The sequence below is a fragment of the Dreissena polymorpha genome, chromosome 1 (genome assembly GCF_020536995.1).
Source record: "Dreissena polymorpha isolate Duluth1 chromosome 1, UMN_Dpol_1.0, whole genome shotgun sequence".
NCBI classification, from domain to species: Eukaryota; Metazoa; Mollusca; class Bivalvia; order Myida; family Dreissenidae; genus Dreissena; species Dreissena polymorpha.
The window spans coordinates 78,024,560-78,046,707 of record NC_068355.1 but is presented as its reverse complement, the minus strand read 5'-3'; the positions used below and the strand labels follow the sequence as shown (position 1 = coordinate 78,046,707).

At 37.7% G+C, this 22,148-nt stretch overlaps 2 protein-coding genes across 2 annotated transcripts in view; one reads left to right on the top strand and one right to left on the bottom strand.

Moving 5' to 3' along the window:
* The window catches only part of LOC127836523 (beta-adrenergic receptor kinase 2-like), a 417,424-nt gene that overhangs the window by 4,763 nt on the left and 390,513 nt on the right, over nt 1-22,148 (bottom strand). The gene's annotated exons all lie outside the window — the stretch shown is intronic.
* The window catches only part of LOC127836635 (spermatogenesis-associated protein 22-like), a 47,983-nt gene continuing 34,728 nt past the window's right edge, over nt 8,894-22,148 (top strand). The window contains exon 1 of the mRNA XM_052363326.1: nt 8,894-9,013. Coding sequence (XP_052219286.1) covers nt 8,996-9,013 — 18 coding nt within the window. The 5' untranslated portion in view covers nt 8,894-8,995. The remainder of the gene's footprint in view (nt 9,014-22,148) is intronic.

Here is a 22,148-nt window from a genome sequence, read left to right as displayed (position 1 = left end):
TCAGGTCACAGTGACCTTGACCTTTGACCTAGTGACCTGAAAATCAATAGGGGTCATCTGCGAGTCATGATCATTGTACCTATGAAGTTTCATGATCCTAGGCATAAGCGTTCTTGAGTTAACATCCAGAAACCATTTTACTATTTCAGGTCACCGTGACCTTGACCTTTGACCTAGTGACCTGAAAATCAATAGGGGTCATCTGCAAGTCATGATCAATGTACCTATGAAGTTTCATGATCCTTGGCATAAGCACTCTTGAGTTATCATCCAGAAACCACCTGGTGGACGGACCGACATGAGCAAACAATATACCCCCTCTTCTTTGAAAGAGGGGGGGGGCATAATGAGAAAACTGCCCCCCTCCCAGCAGCCATACTATTCAACTGACCGGAACCATTTTTGAACTCAACTCTCGTATCAAGGAAACATATGTTCTGAGCAAATTTCATGAAAATTGGGCCAAAAATGTGACTTCTACTGTGTTCACATGTTTTCACTATATACATATAGAGAAAAATGCCCCGGCCACTGGCGGCCATGTTTTTTCACCGATCCTGACCATTTTCAAACTGGTCCGAGATATCAATAAACCAATGTTTTGACCAACTTTCATAATGATTGGGCAAAAATTGTGACTTCTAGAGTGTTTACAAGGTTTCTTTACAGCCAAATAAGGAAAACTGCCCCGCCCACTGGCGACCATGTTTATCAACGGATCAGAACCACTTTTGAACTCAACCAAGATATCATTAAGAAAAACATTTTTACAAAGTTACATGAATATTGGGCATGAAATGTGACTTCTACAGTGTTTACAAGGTTTTTCTTTTTTTAACCTAGTGACCTAGTTTTTGACTCGGCACAACCCAGTTTCTAACTCAGCCGAGATTTCATTGGGACAAAGCTTCTGACCAAGTTTCATGAAGATGGGACAAGAAATGTGGCCTCTATAGTTTTTATGAGCAAATGTTTACAGACGGACGGATGGACGGACATACAACGGACAAAGACCGGTCACAAAAGCTCACCTGAGCAATCAGGTGAGCTAAAAAGTCAGATTTATGAGCATGGGAGACAACTAGTATGCAGTAATAAAAATGTCAATAAGATTAAAAGAATACACACATTTGAGAAGTCTAGGGATAAAAATTAGCAGATGCCTGCAAGTGATTATCCCCTAAAGTGTGTGCTAAGACCCTAGCTTTTTTTAGAAAACTTGTTTGCCTCTTTACAGTAAGTACTTAGGAGTGTACTTAAGAGCAGTCAATTATCCTGAGAGTCTACAATACCTTTAACTGGTTTGGACTGGCCATGACAACATCTTTGTCCACAGAACCCTCACGACTAGTGTCAGTCTGTTGCTCCATTTGGCGACCTTTAGGCACATACCTCTGGATTTCTGGTTTTTTGTTTCTTTTTTTCCCTTCCTCACTAAGCCTTGTAGATTTTGTGGCATCTTTCACAGGTGATTTATTGTCAGGGTCTCCAGAGCTGGTGCTTTCTAACTGAAACATTAATTAATAGACACATAATAATCAATTTAATGGTTTGTTGTTATAATATTTATTAAAGTTAAATGTATTTACCATGTGAATACATAACAACTTGTGTTTTCACAGAAATCTGCATTAGCTTTTAACTGATAGGTGCTTTTCACATTTTTCAAATCATGAAATTTAGTTTTCCATCAACAACACGTTTTTCTTCAGTAATTACAGTATTTTTGTTTGGAATAGCGTCTATGAAATAATTATGGTCCAGGCATGTTAAGGAGTTCATAGAATATAATTGCACCACGAGGACAGTGGTGTCAAGCAGAGTTGACTATTCGTATTAATATACCTCTCTATCAACACTGCCTTCATTGGAGGACATGGATGGGGTTTCACTGTTCTCTTCTTTCTTTGCTGTCCCGACCCTATCGGTGTTATCGTTACCATCTTATGTAAGACAGGAAAGAATCTACTTATAAAGCAACAATAGTTACATGTATTACCATAAGACACATTTTTGTCATAAAAATTCGAAGAGTAATCTTAATCAAAATATTTTAGTATGTTTATTTTAAAGGGAGGGTCAAAATGGCCCTTAAATGCTCACCTGCATGTTATTTTCAAACTAAACATTCTGACCATGTTTCATCAACTCTCAGTCATTTAAAGTTTTAATATTGTGTTTGTATTTATATTTTAACTGGTCACCTAATTTTTAGACACACTTGGCCCTGATTGGTATATCTAGGCCCAGGTATTGACAAGATTGCAATACTTGCCAAGTTTCATCAAGGTAGTGTCATAAATGTGGCTTCTAGAGTGGTAACAATGTTTTTCTAAGATCTGACCTGGTGACCTAGTATTGAGATCTGACCTGGTGACCTAGTATTGAGATCTGACCAGGTGACCTAGTATTGAGATCTGACCTGGTGACCTAGTATTGGACAAACATGACCCAGATTCAAACTCCTAGATATTGTCAAGATAAAGATTCCGACTAATTTCACCAAGATAGAGTCATACATTTGGCGTTTAGGGAGGTAACAAAGTTTAAATAATATTATTGAACCTTGACCTAGTTTTTGAACACTCATGACCCAGATACAAACTTGGCCTACATATTGTTAAGAAAAACATTCGGAGCAAGTTTCATCAAGACCTGGTCATAAATTTGGCCACTAAAGTGGAAACATGTTTTTTATTTAATTTGACGCAGAGACCTAGTTTTTTGGACGCATGTAAAACAGATTAGAACTCCCTACATATTTTCAAGATAAACATTCTGGCAAAGTTTCATCACCATTGAGTCATAATTGTGGCTTCCAGAGTTATAATGAGGTTTATCTCTGATTTGACTAGGCAAATTTGTTTGAGGACGCAAATGACCCAGATTGAAACTCAAAACAGATATTGTCAAGATAAACATTCACACTTAGTTTGGTCTGTATTTGTTGAAATGTTTCAGTTTGGCCTCTAAAATGATAACCAGCTAAAAGTTTACAACACACTTCACACAACGCCAGAAATAGGGTGATCATAATAGCTCACTATGAGCATGTAAGCGAAAGTGGTATTATTAAATTAAAACAAGAGCACTGCATAACGGATGCCACGCTCAGCTAGGGGTGCAGTTTTGAATAGATGAAAGCTTGTCAGAATTTTTTTTTTTTTTAGAGGTCACAGTGACCTTGACCTTTGACCTAGTGACCCAAAAAATGGTGTGGCATGTAGAACTCATCAAGGTGCAGCTACATATGAAGTTTCAAAGTTGTAGGTTAAAGCACTATGATTTTTGAGCCAATGTTCAAAACCTTGACAAAATGTTAAGGTTTTAGCACAACACGGACGGCAGACACGACGAGCTGGCTATGACAATACCTCGGGTTTTCTCCAAAAAAAGCCGAGCTAAAAACACCTTTAAGTGCTAACTTAACAAACAAGAGGGGTATGGTTGCCCTGGTTATTTATCTGAGTAGTATTTAATTGTGAATGGGTTTATTAAGGTGTGGTATTTTTGTGTGTGTAAAAGGTGGGGTTTCATTTGGTTTATAATGCAGAGTGTGTAAGCATAAGAAATTATAGTTTCTCAGTGAGAAAGTAAATTGGACACTTATGCAGTATTTAAATTTGTTAGTCAATGAAGTGCTGAAACAAGATAATATGTGCCTCTGTAGATCATACTACATCTAGATGTGGTATGCTTTAAGGGAAACTGCCCAGCCTCCTGGTGACCGTGTTTTTCAATGGGCCAAAACCATTTTGTTACTCATCTCAGGGCTCTTGCAAAGGCTTAATCAAGCGTATTTGTAAGCATAAATTTGAAAAAAATGCTTATTGGAAACCAATTGAGAGTCCCCAGGACCCACCTTTTTGCTAACTGTTTTTTTCAAGTAAATCCAATAACAAACAATACCTGTAAAGCAACCTTCTATTTAAATTCAAGCTGAGACATTTAATTTCCTTACACATGTTTAAAATCCAATAAATCAAATGCAGTGATTGTTTAAAAATGTGGGATAGTTTTCTCAAATCCCATCCTCTATAGAACTAAGCATTAATGCTGTATCAGTGTTCTCGAGAAAAATTTGAGTAGCAAGTTATATTTTCAAAGAAGCCGGCGACTAAGCAATTAAACGGATGTATTTGCACCATTTCAGTATTGTTGGGGAAAGTAGCCGTCATCTAGATTGAATGAAACAGGTGAAATTGCCGGCTGCTGGTGCTTCCGGAGACCACTGGCTGTATCTAACAGTATGAGCATGCTTCCAGTAATGTAGTATTGATTAATGCCATTTGAAATGGCCACTGGCTGATGTGTTACAAATTTACAGTTTTAAAGAGTGTTATTCCTAATGTATATTTTGTATTTGGGTTTTAATAACGAAACCAACAATATGTTATTTATTATTTTATATTAATCCATTCCTTTATTTAAATGGATTTTTTGCTGAAAAATTGAAGACATGTGCAATATTTAATGGGACTCCTATTTTTATCCTTTTGGACTTCTTCTTTTATCCAAGTAAGGAGTCCATGGACTGTTTTAAAATCCTAGTGAGACCCCTGCTTCTGAGATATAATTGGCAAAGAAGATAGGACCAAACATGTAACATCTAGAATGTTAACAAGGTTTTAATATAGCCATTTAAACCTGCCCCACCCCTGGATTTCAACAGACCATAACCCCCACCCCCGGATTTCAACAGACCAGAACCATTTCTTTAACATAGTGAAGACATTTATGATAATCAGATCCCATGTTCTGACCATGTTTAAATACAACTGCACTGAAAATGTGACTTCCAAAACATTGTTATTTAGCTTTTCTTTACTTCGACCTAGTGTCCTAGATTCTGACCTCCCATCATGGAGACAAATGTTGTGACCAATTTTCATGAAGATTGAACAATAAATGTGGCCTCTAGAGTGTTAACAAGTTAAACGTGGATGAAGAACAACACACAATGCACGACAGACAAAAGGCCATCACAAAAGCTCTTCATGAGCATGTTGATCTCAGTTGAGCTAAAAGAGCAACAAACAAAAACAAATCATGAGACTTTAAAATTTTTATTTCACGGAGAAATAAACCCCTACTTACCTTTCTTTCCCTGGTCTGCATCCCCTTTGTGCCTGTGAGGTGGGGTATACACACCAAGTGATGGTCTTTTTTTCTTATCATCTTTCTTTTTCCTTAAATCTGTAACACAGGTATATTATAAAACATGTGCTACAAAATATAAATAAATATTGTTGGTTTTGTGTTATCTAAGAAAAATACTCATATTATTGACTCATAATTTTACACCAAATTAATTTAATTTAATAATATTTCAATCACATTTTCAACCTTATATATAGATTCAACATACAAGTATTTAAATTTTAATACTTTACTATTCATGCTAGAAATATGTTTATTTACCTCCTGTATGTCTTAGAATTCTTGCATCTCAATAATCATGTTAGTCCAAAACATTTAAATATTTTTTAGATGACACAATTTACAGAAAAAGAAGCTGGAAATCATCTTTATTAAGTCTGCGTCCATGACTCAAAAAACCCTCTGGGAATGCAAAGTTTAGAATTACAGTCCACTCTCGTTATCTCGACATCGGATATCTTGATATTCTCGATATGTCAAAGTAAGCTCAATGTCCCAGCTTTTTTCCTCCTTTATCTTTATAAATAAACATCGCGTATCTCAATTTTCGTTATGTCAAATAATCCGATATCTCGATATAAAATTTTGTCCCGAGTCCAGATTTTACCTGTTTTTACCGTGGTTAATCTCAATGTGCGAATAACTGTTGCAGTGTCGGCAAAAGGTGAGCAATATTGTTTCTTTGATACTTCACCGTCCCGCTTCGACCGGCTGCTCCCGATACTGTGCGGTAGGAAATTGATCCATTAATTGCATCAATGATCACACGTGTGTAATGTCGTTAGCCGTTAACACTTGAGTAAGGCCTGTCACTTTAACATCAATTAACTGCAATTAATACACAGTCTGCCGAAAGGCCGAAAGACTAATTGTTTTTACAAACAACATTCCAAAATGCATTGAGTTATATTTTTGCGAATATAAACTGTCCCAAATTTGCAGAATGTTGTTCTATCATTGAACTCCAACAGTCATTATCATGGCTAACTTGAAAGAATATTTTGAGTTGTCGGTCGATTGAACTTTGCCTTTCAAACTACAAAATGTACATGTACAGTTCAGTATTCTGGAACGTGATTTACGCATGTTCAGATGGAAAACCCTCTTCTTGATTGGACTTCAATTGCATCATAACTTTAAATAGCAACATTAGCCGATGTTTACTAGACAGTTTAGAAAAACTATAACGGCATGTGTTCATGCAATTCTGTTATACTTAAAACGTCATTTTAAGCATTTAAATAGCAAAATTAATAGTGCTTCCTAAAAACGCGTATATATCAGGTAGACAGTATTATACAACACGGTGACGGCATTAGTAAGACCACTTAGCAGGTATAAAGATGTTAAAAACAAGGTAAATTTTCGTATCCTTTTTTCTTCGAAAATGCTTAATCGGATATATCTTGTTTCTGCCGACTTCGAGATAACGAGAGTGGACTGTCTTTGAGTCCAAAAAATGCATTGTAATTTCTCAAAAAATAATATTGTTTAATATTTGGACTCAATCTTTCAATTTGGGGACTCATAGATTTGCAAGTTATCGAGTCCCAAGACTCAGATGAGAAAATTTGTAAAAATATCACTGCCATTGAGTGAGTGAATTACTGTTTGCAGCAGCTTTCACTTTACATACATTTTACTTTTGGTTTAATACAAATACTGTTATTTATATATAAAAATCAAAGACTGTTTTAAAAAACACACACATTAGTTTAAGCAAAATCACTTACAACTTAAAAAAAGGACAATATTTATACAGTACACCTTTTTTTAATAAAATAGTTGGATTTTTCATCAATAAAAAACACAAATCTAAAAAAGATATCAGCAAAATTAGTGTCTAAATTGATGATTTTTAGTTCTTGTAGAATATATGTTCACACTGTTTGATTTTAGGACAAGAACAGTGTGACCTTTAAGGAGGTCACTTTAAGTATTTTTTTAGTGTTTAAATACTAGAGCAAATATAGTCTCTAAATGGAAGTTTAATTGTTTTCTTAAAAAATGTCTGTCATAGGAATGTCTGCTTTATACACTTTGAAAGCTACAACATGTATCAGGTTGTCTTGTGACACATTTTTGGGGTGGTTTTATCAGGGGGGTTTTCAAATTGGAAACTTATTGTATGGGACTTTCCCTAAAATTTGTGTGGAATTTCGGCAATACTGTTAGAAAACTGTTGCAACAACAAAGCTGCCTTTATCATGTTATGATGTGACTTTTTTGTCTGATTTCATGCTTTACTTGGTATACTGGACACTGGTACCATTTACCATTCAGGCCCCACCCATCAAATCCATCTCATAACAAATAGTAACTGTGTAGCTCAGATGGTTCTTTTTTTTTAAAGAAATCAAGTAATAATAGTCTATGAAAGAACTAAAAACATTTCTTTGAGGTACAAGATATAATAAATAAACTCATTGATCTTAAAACAATCTAGAGAAACTATCCTTTAAGAATGAGTGTGATATTCCAAGCTAAAAACCTTGACTCTAACACTGAAACTTGAGAACATGAAATGTGACTTGTACAACTGTTATGCCTAAACAATCATTTTATACATATTATATTTACAGTTTTTTATGATGCAACTTCAACAAACATACATCATTAACTCTACACCCCTTTTCAGTATAAATTAAGGCTTGACTGGTCATTGTCAGCTTGGGCACTACTTAAATATAACCCGGGTACTCTTAAGAATACTTAAATGAACTTGCAAAACCGAAAGCGCATAAGACAGTTCGCCTCCATTCTTTTGGAGATCGCACATTCTCAATTTGGAACAACTTACCACAAGGCATTGTTACGTGTGATCCCGTAAATTCGTTTAAGAGTCAACTAGACAAATTATGGTTGGATAAGGGTTTTGACATCAGAAGTGTTTTAATTAAAGTAAATTTAAATAACTTGTGACATTTACAACAAACAAAATTCAGACCAGAGTGGAGATATTAAAATTGAACAAGTTTAAAGGGATCAACTAGCTCTAAGAGCTATTGAAAGTCCCTAGAAGGCACAAGGTAGACACAAGGTATGTAGGTAGTACCCCGGGTACGGAAAAAATATATTAAAACAGACCTGGGAATTTTAACGCTATACTGGTCGTTGTCTGCTTTTTTTGTCAAATTTAATATGTTCATATTTATGTTAATAGTTTGAATACTGGCCGGTATGTTTTAGCATTTTTTAAATTTTTTTCCGTATGCGATGGTACATTTAAGTATAATTAAGAGAACCCAGGATACATTTCAGTAGTACCCAAGATGAAAATGACCAATCGAGCGTCATTAATTAAAGGCTTACTTAAGAAAAGAGTTTTTTCTGTTTAAATCTAGTTCACCAGTCTAATAATCTAACAAATATATTTATCGCCATTTACTTTGTAAATAATAATAACAACTCTCCTACATAAACGTTTTTGAATGGTAAAATGAGTGACTTATTTGTTATCGAATTCTACCTTGATTAGGCTTCAAGTTCGAACAAAAAAGTCGATGAAAACAATGATCTGTACTTGTCGGCGAAGTCGACAACATTGATGATTATTGACATGAATCTGTTTATTTAAAATGAAAACGGGCAAACTAAAGTGTATTTATCATACCATCGTCTTCTGGCCTTTCGTTCATTTCAAGCTTAGCTAAATCTTCTAATTCAGTGTATGATAGTTTTATGACTTCTGATTCAGCGGCCATTTTTGGAAATTGTGTTACTTCCCCTTGAAGAATCAGCACGAGTTAACGTTCGTACAAGTTCTTCACAATAAAAACTACGAAGAAACCGAAATAACTTTTGGCGTCAATTGTGAAAACTGAAAATCTAAAAGATGCAGCAGAATAACATTGTAAGAAAAAATAATTACGATATTGATTTCGTATAAAATTATTCATAATCATTTGTTAATGACATAATTAATCTCTTTTTCATCTTGTTTATTTGTATAGTGTTTTATTGTATTAAACTATTATATTATAATATTAGCATGAACCATAGTCCAAATAATTAGACGTAAGCTACCCCGCTTAAATCGACCTGATATTTATAGGAGTACATGAACCATAGCCAGTGTTTTTTTTCACTTTTAGGGGAATGGTGGCGGGGCCCGTCCAAAGTGGAAAAAATGCGTCGTTTTTTAGGAAAAAAGGAAAATTAAAAATTCACTCTTTTATATGTAATGATATTTACTATATGACAGGGTTCCACACTAAGGCACGTCCGACAGACATTGTCTAGTAAGATCGGTGGTCGGGCTAGTAAAACTGCGGGCTAGCTTGTCCGACTGGTTGTATATAAATTTAAAAAAAATCTATACTGATTCATAAAACTATAAATAACTGCTGTGAAAACCTGTACTTTTAATGTGTAAAATTACTCTTGTATTTACATTAAAACAAAACTAGTATATTTAAATAAACGCGGAGCATTCACATGATTCATCGCTATTTTTAGACGCAAAGGAGAGCTTCCTGCAGAAATTGCTTGTTTCAATTGGTCAAGTTGTCATGAATATTAATGATTTTCTGCAGTGTCGTAAAACTGTAGAGCATGATTTTACGACTTCTATCGAAAATCGGTATCTTCAATGTAAACATTTTTGCGTAGCAGACAAGATAATGTAATTTAAAGAATGGCTTTGTTCAAGTTCGGATTTTTGTCCGACAAATCAGTTAATAAAAAAGAGTCCGACACTTAACTGACACAAAACGTAAATATGAAGAAACACGAAAACGTCAATTTTATCCTAGATGTAGCGACCGAACTGACTTGACCGCCGTCTTGTTCTCGCTTCTGTCACAATGCAAATAGTGTGTTGAAATAACCATTAATATCTAACGCTATTTTACCGCAATTCCATTTATTGTTGATGTGTTTCAAATAAAAAGTGTTTAAACGGTGTTGCTTTATCATTTTTATTGCAGGAATGTGATAATTATCGCCGCAAACGACGATTTAAATTTTCGTTATTTCCATTTGCGCATTCGGCGTCGGCCATTTTGAACACTTTGCACTGTTCGGAAAAACTGTTACATGATTTGCAAAGGATTATGGGTAGTGACGCAGTTAACGCAAATAGAACAACAACATTATTGCGCAGCGTTCCATGTACGAAACTTCGTAAAATTTGTCTTTTAACCCTTGTTTAATCATTAAATTTGCTCTCAGTCGGTGGTTTTTACTAAAATACAAATAATTCCAACTGTTCCGTGGGTGAGTTTAATGAATTACTTGAAATAACAATCATTTTTCTACTTTAAAATATTATGGTCATGACCCAAATATGCAGCGAAATATCTTTTCGGCTTTCATTTTCTGAATGAGTAATCGGATTTCGTAAACCGGAAGTATGTCCGAAATCGATAAATATAGTAAACAAAATTCGGATACGTAAACACACATTTAATTACACGCTGTTATCCTATTGTTTAACAAATAAAATCAGGTAAGTGACTTACAAGAGGGCATCTTTGTCATTTTTGATAGTAATTTTGTCAAATTAAAATATTGATTGCTATTAATATTAAAAAATAAATAAAAATAATAATAAATAAAATAAATACTACACATTGTCACCTGAAAGAGTATTATTTTTGTAACTGTTTGCATGTATTTTTTTTCCTGAGAGAGTATTATTTTATAACTGTTTGCATGTATTTTTTTGTTAATAAACACTGTAATTTGTTTGTAAACTTTGACAATTACTTGTTTGTTTATTTGTTGTTACAATTTGTTTTTAGTTTGATGTTGACAGTGTTTTGGCTCAACCAGGTGGACACGGTGTTCAATACCCCATGCGCCTATAACGTGGACATTGATGCCCATCGCCTCCATTACTAGTAAGTATTTTGAATCAATAATTTCTTTTTTTTCAGCAAATCATGGAGGAACTAACATATAGATCCTTAATTGACATGATAAAAGGGGATTCATTAGAGGCATCATGTCAATATCTTCTTGGCAAATGTAAGGCAAGCACATCATATAAGACCCACCAGTCTCAAGTGGCAACAATAAACAAAAAGTATCAGACTTTAAATAAAAGTAAATCAACTGTTGCAGGAAAATTAAAGCTAGAGGAGTTTCTTAATGCTAAATACCATTACCCAGTTACAATGACAGATGCTGGTTCTTGTAAGTTGGAGTCGAATCGAAGCTTGCCTTTTCATAAATTTGACAATGTTGATTTCAAGAATGAGATTTATAAAAGTGTAGCTGAAAGTCTTGCATGTGAATTGAACAGTGTTGCAGAAAAGAATAAGAAATTGAGTGAACAGTTGGAGGAAACTATAGAAAAAAATGATGAACTAAGTAGCAGTCTTGACAAAAGCCTTGAAAAAATTGAAATATAAAAAAAAGCTTTGAAACGAACCACAGGTAGAGAAAACTATAACAGGGAAAAAGTTCTAAAACTAGATTGTAATGACAATGACGTGGCTTCATCCTGTACATGTAAAAATGCAAAAGATGATATAAAATGTTTGAATGATGAAATAAAAAGGAAAGACGGTGAGATAAGAAATTTAAAAATACAAATCGATGAGCTTTCCATTGAAAATGATAGTTTGAAAGCTGTAGAGGAAGCAATTATTTTTAATGAACAATCAAATTCGTATAATATCAAACTACATAACTGCGTGTATGATTTGTTGAACTTTCAAGTTTCTTGCGAGAATGTTCCAAATGTAATAAACACTGTTTGCAAATTACTAAATAAAAAACCAAACAAATTGCCATGTCCTCGCACTATCAGTAACTGGTCTCTAGAAAGGTCTATCATTGCCCGACAGCATATTGCTGACATGTCTGAAAAGGCCAACACTACATTGCACACCGATGAAGCGTCAAAATATGGGCAAAAATGGGGTGCATTTGCCAGTAGGGACGAGAAAGGCAATTATATATTGCTGGGATTAAGGGAAATGGCCACTAAGTCTTCAAGCGACACACTTGAGACTTTCAAAGAAATCCTAGCCGACATTGATAGCAGCATTGAAGAAAACAGCGAGGCGAGTGCAAAGATCTTAACAAACATTTGCAACACCATGAGTGACAGAGCAAGCACTGAAACAAAGTTTAATGATCTGTTGAAGCAGTATCGTGAAGAAATTCTCCCCAAAGTGTTTGAAAACTATGAGAGGATGAGTGAGGAAAGCCAGCAGGCACTTTCAAGAATGAACAATTTTTTTTGTGGGCTCCATACACTTGTTCACATGGCTGATGTTTCCCAGAAAGCTATTTATGACACGGAACAAAACTATTTTGAAGGGAATGCACCCATACATAATCCTATATTCAGAAAGGCAGGTCAGTCAGGAACTGTTCGATGTATAATGACGGCATGTAAGGCTTTCGCTAGGCGAGGTGATAAAAAAAGTGGGTGCCATCAAGGGTATAAAACATTCATTTCAAGTTTCTTAAAAGAAAACAATCTTTTATCTCTTCCATTAGAACCTCTTCGTGGTAACAGATTTTATATATTATTCTCAAATGCTGGTCACATTTTTTTCTTGAAAAATACCATGATTGAATATTTAGAAAAATGTAGTTCATTGAATGGACTTTTGGAAAGTGTTTTGAGTGATTTAAAAACAGATTTTTATATTAGTGGTTGCAAAGCACTTGGCTTAATTTCGAAATGTATCACAACTCCATTGTGGAGAGTCATGGAAAACAAGGATGTTTCAATTTCTGACATGAACTCCCATTATCAAAGGCTGGTAGAGTATATTGAACATGCTGAAAATGATTTGGATACTTTCATGAAAGGTGAAATGGCCTTTTTCCCAGACGTTCCTGTGAAAAAGGACAAAGTGTACGAGGCACTAGTTTCCCCGTCTGCAGATGATAACCATGTGCGAATTATCCTTGGAGTTGTCCTGCCCTCACTGGTTATTCTTATCAGGCACCAATACAAAGATCATCTTCCTGGGGGAACACATGAACAAATCAACAAAGAGCAAACAAAAAGTGTTGACAAGCATAATAAATTTCCAGAACGCGTCTTCAGCTACGTTGATCACATTTTAAAAACTAAGCCAAATATTTCAACAATGGCACTTGAAGCACAAATTGCATTTAGCCTGAATAAAACCAGTGAGTGGCTTGATGCACAGGAAAACAAGGACGACATTATTAAAAGAAGCAGAGCGGAAGTGAAAAAGGAGAGAGAGAGATTCAAAAAGAGGTCTGAAGAAATTTTAAAGAACAGACTTGAAAAACAGCAGGAAGATTTCAGGAAGAAAGAAGAGCAAGAGAAACGAAGAGTAGAGAAATTAGAGAAGGAGACCATCGACATGCTATTTTATGGGTTGTGTCAAAATGAAGAACAGATAGAGGAGGAATTGAGTAAAATAGAATCAGAGAGAGAGAGAATAGATGCACTTAAAGTTCAATTAAGATTTAGAAAAAATGTCTGTGCCAGACAGCAATGTTTATGCATTTAGCAAACTAATAAGTGGCAAAAGGCAAAATTTAACATCTAATGAACTAAAACAGAATGTAAAACAATTAGTTAAAATGTCCTTTAACACACCATCCCCTGAGCAACCACATTGGCTAGTTTCAAAAACAGTGGAACACAGATTTTCAGATGAAAATGCACCGACGGGCTTCACATGGTACACTGGAAAGGTTATTTCGCAGGTATATTATTGTAACTGTACATTAATAAATTGTATAACAAGAGATGAGAAACACAATACTCCCTTCTACACTGCTTTGAAGGCATATATTTGACCTTGAAGGATGACCTTGACCTTTCAACTCTCAAAATGTGCAACTCCATGAGACATATGCATGTCAAATATGAAGTTGCTATCTTTAATATTGCAAAAGTTATGCCCAATGTTTAAGTTTCCGGACGGACAGACTGACTGACGGACAGACAGACGGACCGACTGACGGACAGTTTTACAATTACATGCCACCCTTCGGGAGCATAAAAAGTTGTGTATGTTGAAGGTAATGCTTACATTATTCAACATAAAATGCAATATACAAAACTATGGTTATTTTCTTTTCCAGGTACCGGGCTTCCACGAATGGTTCAATGTTGTGTATGAACACGATGAAGCAGTCTACACGGCCAAGCTGTCTGCAGAGATGCACGCTGGGGACATCATTTTGAAAGCATAACGATATCTGATTTTAACGATATTCTGTATTTACTGTGTATGTAAAGGCAATATTATACACAATTAATATAATGTTTATTTTTATATGTCCATGGAATTGCGGTAAAATATTTGTATAAAAGGATCATTGTTCGGTGGCTAAAATTTTATGATTATTTCATAATTATTTCATAATGTATACAGTGTCATAACAACGCTTAGATTTAGCAAAATTTCAAAATTGTTTCATTTTGGAGTTTTATTTTATCAATGCCTCCTTAAAATATAACATACAAGTAAGTTTGTGAAGAGATACAAGAGAAGTTTACTGCAGACAAAAATAGGCAGAAAATTTGGCAGAAAAAATCGAAAATTTGCAATATTCAAAATGTGATATCTCCAGCTATACTCAATGGATTTTGAAAATTCTTTCTGTTTTGTGTTTCTCTTATCAGGAGCTTTCATTTGATATGCAACATCACCATATTTAAGAAAAATAAAAAAATGGGTTTCAGTCGCTACTAGATGTAAAATCGAGTCAGCTCCCATGGCTTGAATTTGACGAAGAAAAGCAAAAAAAGGGTTATTTTATTGTTTTACTCTATGCATAAAAAAATCTGGTGTTCACTGATAATTAACTGATAAATCCTGATTAAACAGTTACATGACACAATTGTGTTCATTTGCTATGTCATTTATGGTCTAGTAGACATCAGGTTCGGGCTAGTACATTTTAAGAGGAGCTGGTCCGACGGTCTTGCTATAAAAAAAGTTAATGTCGAACCCTGTATGAATACACATGTTTGTATGAATATAATATTCACAGCAGAATGTCTGTCCTTTTTCTGAAATATATATCAATGATTTTTTCAACATTAGTTTCAGACAGTACAGCCTTCATGCACCGTCTCAGTTTTCTTAGCCATTTTGAGTCGAATTGAGTTTTTTAAAATCGATTTAATGGCAAATTTGAGCATTTTTTATCAATTGAGTGAGATACAGTTCTGTACTGCTAAAACCACCAACATCAGCTGAGAACCGCCTATCAACAAGTGTTTCGGCCCTTTAATCACAGGACACTCTCCAGGCGGCGGGCCCGCAGTGTTGATCAGACACTACGTGTTGGTGGTAGGCTTCCAGCTCCTCTCCTCTCTCTTCATCCACAACCAACTGGATGCTCTTTCTGCTGCTAGGCTCAGTTTGCCCACTGCTCTCTTCCTGTCTGCTCCTTTGATGCCCAAGGCACTGAACATTCTCCACAGCGACTGTGCTGGGAATCCTCTAGTGCCAATTTCAACAGGGTAGAGCCACACTCGCCATCCTTTCTCTCTGCACTGTTCTTGCAGATATATATACTTGGCCTTTTTCCGTTCGAAGGCCTCTTCACAACGAGATTCCCAAGGGACTGTCAGTTCAACCATGATCAGACACTTATCTTTAGTGGACCACAACACAATGTCAGGCCTTAATGTTGTCTGGATAATGTTCGGGAACACTAGTTTTTGCTTCAAGTCAACAGACATTTCCCACTGATCAGATTCATCTAATACAGAACTGGTAGGCTGCAGTTTTTTAGGCGCCTTTTGTCCTTCCTTCACAAACTGAATCATTTGGGGTTTCTGTCTGGGCCTCTTCTTGGTCCTCTCGCGCTCCAACTTGTCAGCCAGTTCCTGAAGAACACTGTCGTGTCTCCACCTGTAGCGTCCTTGGGTGAGGGCTGTGGTACACGATGACAGAATATGTTCCATGGTTTCTGTTTTGTCACACAATTGGCACTTGGGGTGGTCTTGTAGACCCCATCTGTGCAGGTTTGAGGGTGACGGTAGCAGGTCATAGACTGATCTGAGCAGGAACGCTATCCTCAGTGGTTCGTAGCTCCAAATATCAGCCCAGGTCAGTTTTCTTTCTGTCGTTGTCCACTTCGTCCACGCACCTTGGGCACCCATAGCCACAGCTTTCGCTCTTCTGTCTTCTTCTTCTGCTGCTCTGACTTCATCTTGCACCATTCTCCTCCTTTCCATGTTTCCAGCAGAGCTCCATAATGTTATCTTGGAGCTGCCTAGCCCCTGTCTGCCTACAGCTGTGATGCCGACAATGTCTTTTTGCTGGAGTCTTTTCTCGGCCTGTTCGACTGCTTGGCTTGCTGACCACTTTCTCCCTGTCCTAGTTTCAATCCCAGCATTTCGGATTGAACTGTCCTGTGATTGCTTGAGCGTCACTACCAGTCGTGTCTTTGCAACTTTGAACTCCTCCACTAGTGATGATAGCGGGAGTTGTAGCTGGTTCGATCGCCCATACAATCCGATGCTGGTAAAGCTTGGTGGTATTCCCAGCCATCGGCGCAAGTGTCTGCTGATCTTTCTCTCCAAGCATTCGACAGGGGATGTAGGTATTTCATATAGCATAAGGGGCCACATCAGTCTGGGGAGAAGTGCATTCTGGAAGAGCCATGCCTTGAACTTTCCTGGTAAAGCGGATTTGTCGATTTGTTTCAGCCCTTCCTGGAACTGTGATCTGATGCGCTCTACGTTTGCTTTGTCACTAAGGCTCAAATCAAACCACTTGCCCAGGCACTTTATGGGACTGTCCATAATTGATGGTATGTCTTCCCCTTGGACTTGTAGGGTGAACCGTTTTGTGACTGATCCGCGCTTGATTACCAGACTTCTGGACTTCTTGGGTTTGAAATTCATTCTAGCCCAGGTGGCTGCCTCCTCCAATACATTCAGTACCCATCTTGCTTGTATGTGTGTCTGTGTTGTCACTGTCAGATCGTCCATGAAGCCTCTGTTTGTTGGCAGGTGTAACCCTGTAGATGTCTTAGGCCCGCGGGTTTCTTTGTTTGCAGGGTTGATTATGAGGTTCATGCCCATCACAAACAGGACAACTGAGATGGTACACCCGGTCACTATTCCCTTCTCCAGTCTCTGCCAAGCTGTCATCTTCTCGCCAACCATGAAGCGCAGTTTCATTCCACTGAAGTACGCATTGATCATCCCTTGGATGTGTTCAGGGATATGGTAGTACTGGAGGGCTGATTCGATGAGCTTATGTGGAATAGATCCGTAGAAGTTTGCAAGGTCTAGCCATACTACAGTCAGGTCTGATTTGTTCACCTTTGCTTCTCTAATGAGCTGGCTGATTGCACTGGTATGCTCCACACACCCTGAGAAGCCTGGCACTCCACCCTTCTGCACTGTCGTATCAATGTACCCATTTGTGGTAAGGTAGGTTGTCAGTCTTCTGGCTAAGATGGCGAAGAATATCTTGCCTTCCACGTTTAGCAAAGATATTGTTCTGAACTGGCTGATGTGTTTGGAGTTCTTCTCCTTTGGAGTAAATATACCTTCGGCATGTAGCCACTCATCAGGTATTATCCCCTTCCTCCAGATCACCTTAAGTAGGTTCCATAGTCTACGCAGCAGGAGAGGGCACATCTTGTAGACCTTGTATGGTATCTTGTTTGGTCCTGGGGCTGATCCCATTCTCGCTTTCCTCACAACTTCTTTCACCTCTAACAGCGACGGCTCTTTACTTTCCAGTGGGGATGTTGGGGGTGCCACAGGTTCTAGTCTTGGGCAATCCCCGAGTGGTATTAACCTGTCTGGATCTGAGTGAACCTGTCTGAGGTGTTCCTCAATGTCTGCCATGCTGGTTTCTAATTGGCCTGACCTTTCTTTGTCTAGAAGTTGTTTGGAAAATTTGTATGGGTTAGATACAAACTCCGCTCTCTTTTGTGCCCTTCTTCTTCTCGCCGTTCTCGCATTCTCAGCCTTCCTTAAAGTCTGTAGCTCTCTCCTGAGAATGTCTCGTAGCTCCTGGAGGCCCAATCTCTCTTCTTGACTTGCCTTCTTGTATGCCTTGTTGAGGCTGTTCAGCTCTCCTCTAATCTGTTTCATGCGACTCTGTCTCCTGTTGGGTGTCTGCTGGGGCTTTGGTCGACGTGTTTTCTTGGTGCCAAATCGCTCCTTAGCCACCATGTAGACTAGAGTTGTCATGCACTTTAACTTCCTATCTACTGGTCCTTGCATGGTTGATGTCAGTATGGCATATCTAGCTCCTTGTCTAAGTCGTTCCAGGCTCTTTTGTCTGTGGTCTTCGGCCAGTCAATTGGTTGTCGTTGTTCCACTAGGGCCTGATTGGCTTTGGGCTGCGGCAGGTCATGTATTTGCTCAGTTAGTTCTTCTTCTCTTAGTAATTCCAGAAGCGGGTCCTCTTCATCCTTCATCTCGTAGTAGGTAGTGTCGAAGTAGCACTCCTTGTCTAGGCAGTGAGCTGTTCAGCAGCGGAGAGGTCCCCAGTACTATGGGTTGTGACCTGACTAGGATCCTCCTGCGTCTCACCAGGGATCAAACCTGCGCGCTGTTGCTGTTCAGTTCTCCGACCACACACAGTTCTGGCTTGGTGGATTCGTAGGCCTCTGAGGTTTTTGCAGACCTTGCCACACCTGCATCTAACAACTGTCGGTGTTCCAGTCAATGTCGTTTGGACTAGCTGTGTCGTTACCGTGAAATCCGTCCTATTGAGTCTTTCTTCCACCCTCCCTCTCGGAAGACTCTGAGGGTATTCTTCAATGTTCAAGTCTGTAGCTGTTGTATGTGGGTTGTCCTCTCTCGAAGACTGCACTCAGGGGTGCTAGCCCATTGTGCCCCGGTCCAGGCTGTTCCTGGGGGTCACCTGTCTCTCCAAGTGTCACCAAACTATTCTTGGTTAATTGTCATCTGGTCTTTCCCAAATGTCACCGGTTTCCCGGACAGTAAGTGAGTGAGATACAGTTCTGTACTGCTAAAACCACCAACATCATCAGCTGAGAACCGCCTATCAACAAGTGTTTCGGCCCTTTAATCACAGGACACTCCAGGCGGCGGGCCCGCAGTGTTGATCAGACACTACGTGTTGGTGGTAGGCTTCCAGCTCCTCTCCTCTCTCTTCATCCACAACCAACTGGATGCTCTTTCTGCTGCTAGGCTCAGTTTGCCCACTGCTCTCTTCCTGTCTGCTCCTTTGATGCCCAAGGCACTGAACATTCTCCACAGCGACTGTGCAGGGAATCCTCTAGTGCCAATTTCAACAGGGTAGAGCCACACTCGCCATCCTTTCTCTCTGCACTGTTCTTGCAGGTATGTATACTTGGCCTTTTTCCGTTCGAAGGCCTCTTCACAACGAGATTTCCAAGGGACTGTCAGTTCAACCATGATCAGACACTTATCTTTAGTGGACCACAACACAATGTCAGGCCTTAATGTTGTCTGGATAATAATCGGGAACACTAGCTTTTGCTTCAAGTCAACAGACATTTCCCACTGATCAGATTCATCTAATACAGAACTGGTAGGCTGCAGTTTTTTAGGCGCCTTTTGTCCTTCCTTCACGAACTGAATCATTTGGGGTTTCTGTCTGGGCCTCTTCTTGGTCCTCTCGCGCTCCAACTTGTCAGCCAGTTCCTGAAGAACACTGTCGTGTCTCCACCTGTAGCGTCCTTGGGTGAGGGCTGTGGTACACGATGGCAGAATATGTTCCATGGTATCTGTCTTGTCACACAATTGGCACTTGGGGTGGTCTTGTAGACCCCATCTGTGCAGGTTTGAGGGTGACGGTAGCAGGTCATAGACTGATCTGAGCAGGAACGCTATCCTCAGTGGTTCGTAGCTCCAAATATCAGCCCAGGTCAGTTTTCTTTCTGTCGTTGTCCACTTCATCCACGCACCTTGGGCACCCATAGCCACAGCTTTCGCTCTTCTGTCTTCTTCTTCTGCTGCTCTGACTTCATCTTGCACCATTCTCCTCCTTTCCATGTTTCCAGCAGAGCTCCATAATGTTATCTTGGAGCTGCCTAGCCCCTGTCTGCCTACAGCTGTGATGCCGACAATGTCTTTTTGCTGGAGTCTTTTCTCGGCCTGTTCGACTGCTTGGCTTGCTGACCACTTTCTCCCTGTCCTAGTTTCAATCCCAGCATTTCGGATTGAACTGTCCTGCGATTGCTTGAGCGTCACTACCAGTCGTGTCTTTGCAACTTTGAACTCCTCCACTAGTGATGATAGCGGGAGTTGTGGCTGGTTCGATCGCCCATACAATCCGATGCTGGTAAAGCTTGGTGGTATTCCCAGCCATCGGCGCAAGTGTCTGCTGATCTTTCTCTCCAAGCATTAGACAGAGGATGTAGGTATTTCATATAGCATAAGGGGCCACATCAGTCTGGGGAGAAGTGCATTCTGGAAGAGCCATAAAATGGACCAAATTGGAATGTTTTTATCAACAAATATTGACACAATATAGATACATCAGGCCTTTTCCTGGCCATTTTGGGAGAAAAATGCAATTAATGTGAAAAGTCCACTGATTTGGAAAAAACTAATCTAATTTAATATAACACTTTGTAATAATTAAAAATCATATAAATTTTAGTTATATACTTTGTTAGTTTTTTATGAAATAAATTTGAGATATATTTGTCATGATTACAGTTCTTTCTAAAAAAAAAAAAAAAAAAAAAAAAAAAAAAATTGTTTTTTTTTTTTTTTACTTCTGGAGGGGATTTTTTTTTACAAAATGGGGGGAAAATATATACTCTTTTTTGAGGGGAATGGGGCCGAATATCGGCCCCGAAATTGCCATAAAAAAAACACTGATAGCTAAAGAAACTTCAGCGTACAGTTTATATAGTATTGACAGACCCGTATGCTGAAGCTAACCCCGTATCGAAAGTCAACCAGAGTCGTAACATATTTATGTCACGCTATAAATCAAAGAAAGCTCATTTTCTTGGGTACATTTCTACATATATTGGTGAATGAATAAAAATTACTGCATTGAGGAATATTTTAAGGTTCAAATGTTTCAAATGCATCTTACAATAGATGAAAATAACTCTCATCAGTCTGAAATTCACAATTTTGACGCCATTGTCGCTTTGTCACGTGACCAGTTTTCATTTGGATACTTTCGGATCGACCTTGACATTTTATGCTGAAATTGTAAACATTACTTTCGTTTTCTGAAATCTATTATTTGTGATTAACAACTTACGTCTGGTGGATTATAAGACTTATTTCATTGTGAATCAGGTAGTTTTATATAATATTTACTTTGACATTGTATTGACACTACAATTTGTTTACAAAATAAGCCAGAATAATTAAAATACCGGTAAATGTCATTCTGAATTTGAAAACACTTGAGCACATAGTTTGTTACTAAAAATAGAAATAACGTCATATGACCTTGAAATCTCGGGAGATTCGCATTTCAAGAAAGTCTGTCACATCGCTGTTTTTCTAGATATGTAAGAGCAGAATAGATACATTTTAAATGTTTAAGAAAGTATTTTGTGAAAGAATATATCAGTTAAACGTGAAAAATGTCAATCTTTCCAATCAAATGGTTGATTTGGGCCAACAACTGCATTTAAAAGCTGTTTTGGACCGGTCTTTGTTAACTGTCAACTTTTCTGGAATTTCTGGTTGACTTTCCTAATGGGGTTGGTCCATAACTATAAAGTCGCGCCAGTCAAAAATCATAAAAAGCGACATTTAAAGTTATGGTAGCCAGAACTTCATGAACCAATGATTTTTTCAAACATAAATAAATGATGTAACATGCTTGAAGGAATAATATTTAAGGTTTAAGAAGGCATTTTCTTTTTGTTTTGAAGGATATCTTTGAAAATTATATTTTTTATGAAATTTTTGGCAACAAGGGGTAACGCATTTTTAAAAAATGTAATTAATTTTCTGACAAAAAACTGGTACCATGAGTAGCATGAAACAATAATATTTTGAAACATTTATAATTGATGTAAAATGATTGCAAAAATAATATCTAGGGTCTAATAAAGCATTTTTTATTTTATTTTAATAGGTTACTCTGAAA